The sequence below is a fragment of the Pterocles gutturalis genome, unplaced genomic scaffold, assembly GCF_000699245.1.
Source record: "Pterocles gutturalis isolate BGI_N339 unplaced genomic scaffold, ASM69924v1 scaffold33827, whole genome shotgun sequence".
Lineage (NCBI taxonomy): Eukaryota > Metazoa > Chordata > Aves > Pterocliformes > Pteroclidae > Pterocles > Pterocles gutturalis.
The window spans coordinates 1-423 of record NW_010113867.1 but is presented as its reverse complement, the minus strand read 5'-3'; the positions used below and the strand labels follow the sequence as shown (position 1 = coordinate 423).

Genomic DNA, 423 nt, shown 5'->3' with positions numbered 1-423 from the left:
CTCCCGCTCCCGTTCCCGCTCCTTCTCTTCCCGTGCCTTCTGCTCAGCCTCTCGCCGCACTTTCTCCACCAAGTCTGCCCTTTTCTTGGCCAGCTTGGAGCCATCAAGGGGCACGAAGTACAGGTCTGTGCGGGAAGCCGCGGTCCAGGTGTTTGTTGAATCTGGGGGCGAAAGAGGAAGCCTGTCAGCACAGGAGGGGGCCAGAGGCCAGGGATGGGGACGGGGAGAGGGACAGGGATGGGGACAGGGGTAGGCAAAGCCAAGCCTGGTGCTGTGGGAAAGGGAAGAGCATCATGGAAAAGGTAAGAGGGCACAGCTGTACCCCATGCTTGGCGTGACCTCCTCCTCCCTGCCCCATGTGTCCCTCCCCAGCCTGGTGACAGCCCCTGGGACTCCCACACCATTGCCCCTCACCTGGCTGAC

The 423-nt window shown here is 62.6% G+C and overlaps 1 protein-coding gene across 1 annotated transcript in view; it reads right to left on the bottom strand.

Moving 5' to 3' along the window:
* Positions 1-181, bottom strand: part of LOC104462644 (atrophin-1-like) — a gene marked incomplete at its 5' end in the record, with an annotated part of 3524 nt that extends 3343 nt beyond the window's left edge. The window contains 2 exon segments of the mRNA XM_010074670.1: positions 1-133; positions 135-181. The exon segment at positions 1-133 is cut by the window's left edge and continues 66 nt beyond it. Of these exon segments, the coding sequence (XP_010072972.1) occupies positions 1-133; positions 135-181 (180 nt within the window).
* Positions 182-423: the final 242 nt, after the last annotated feature.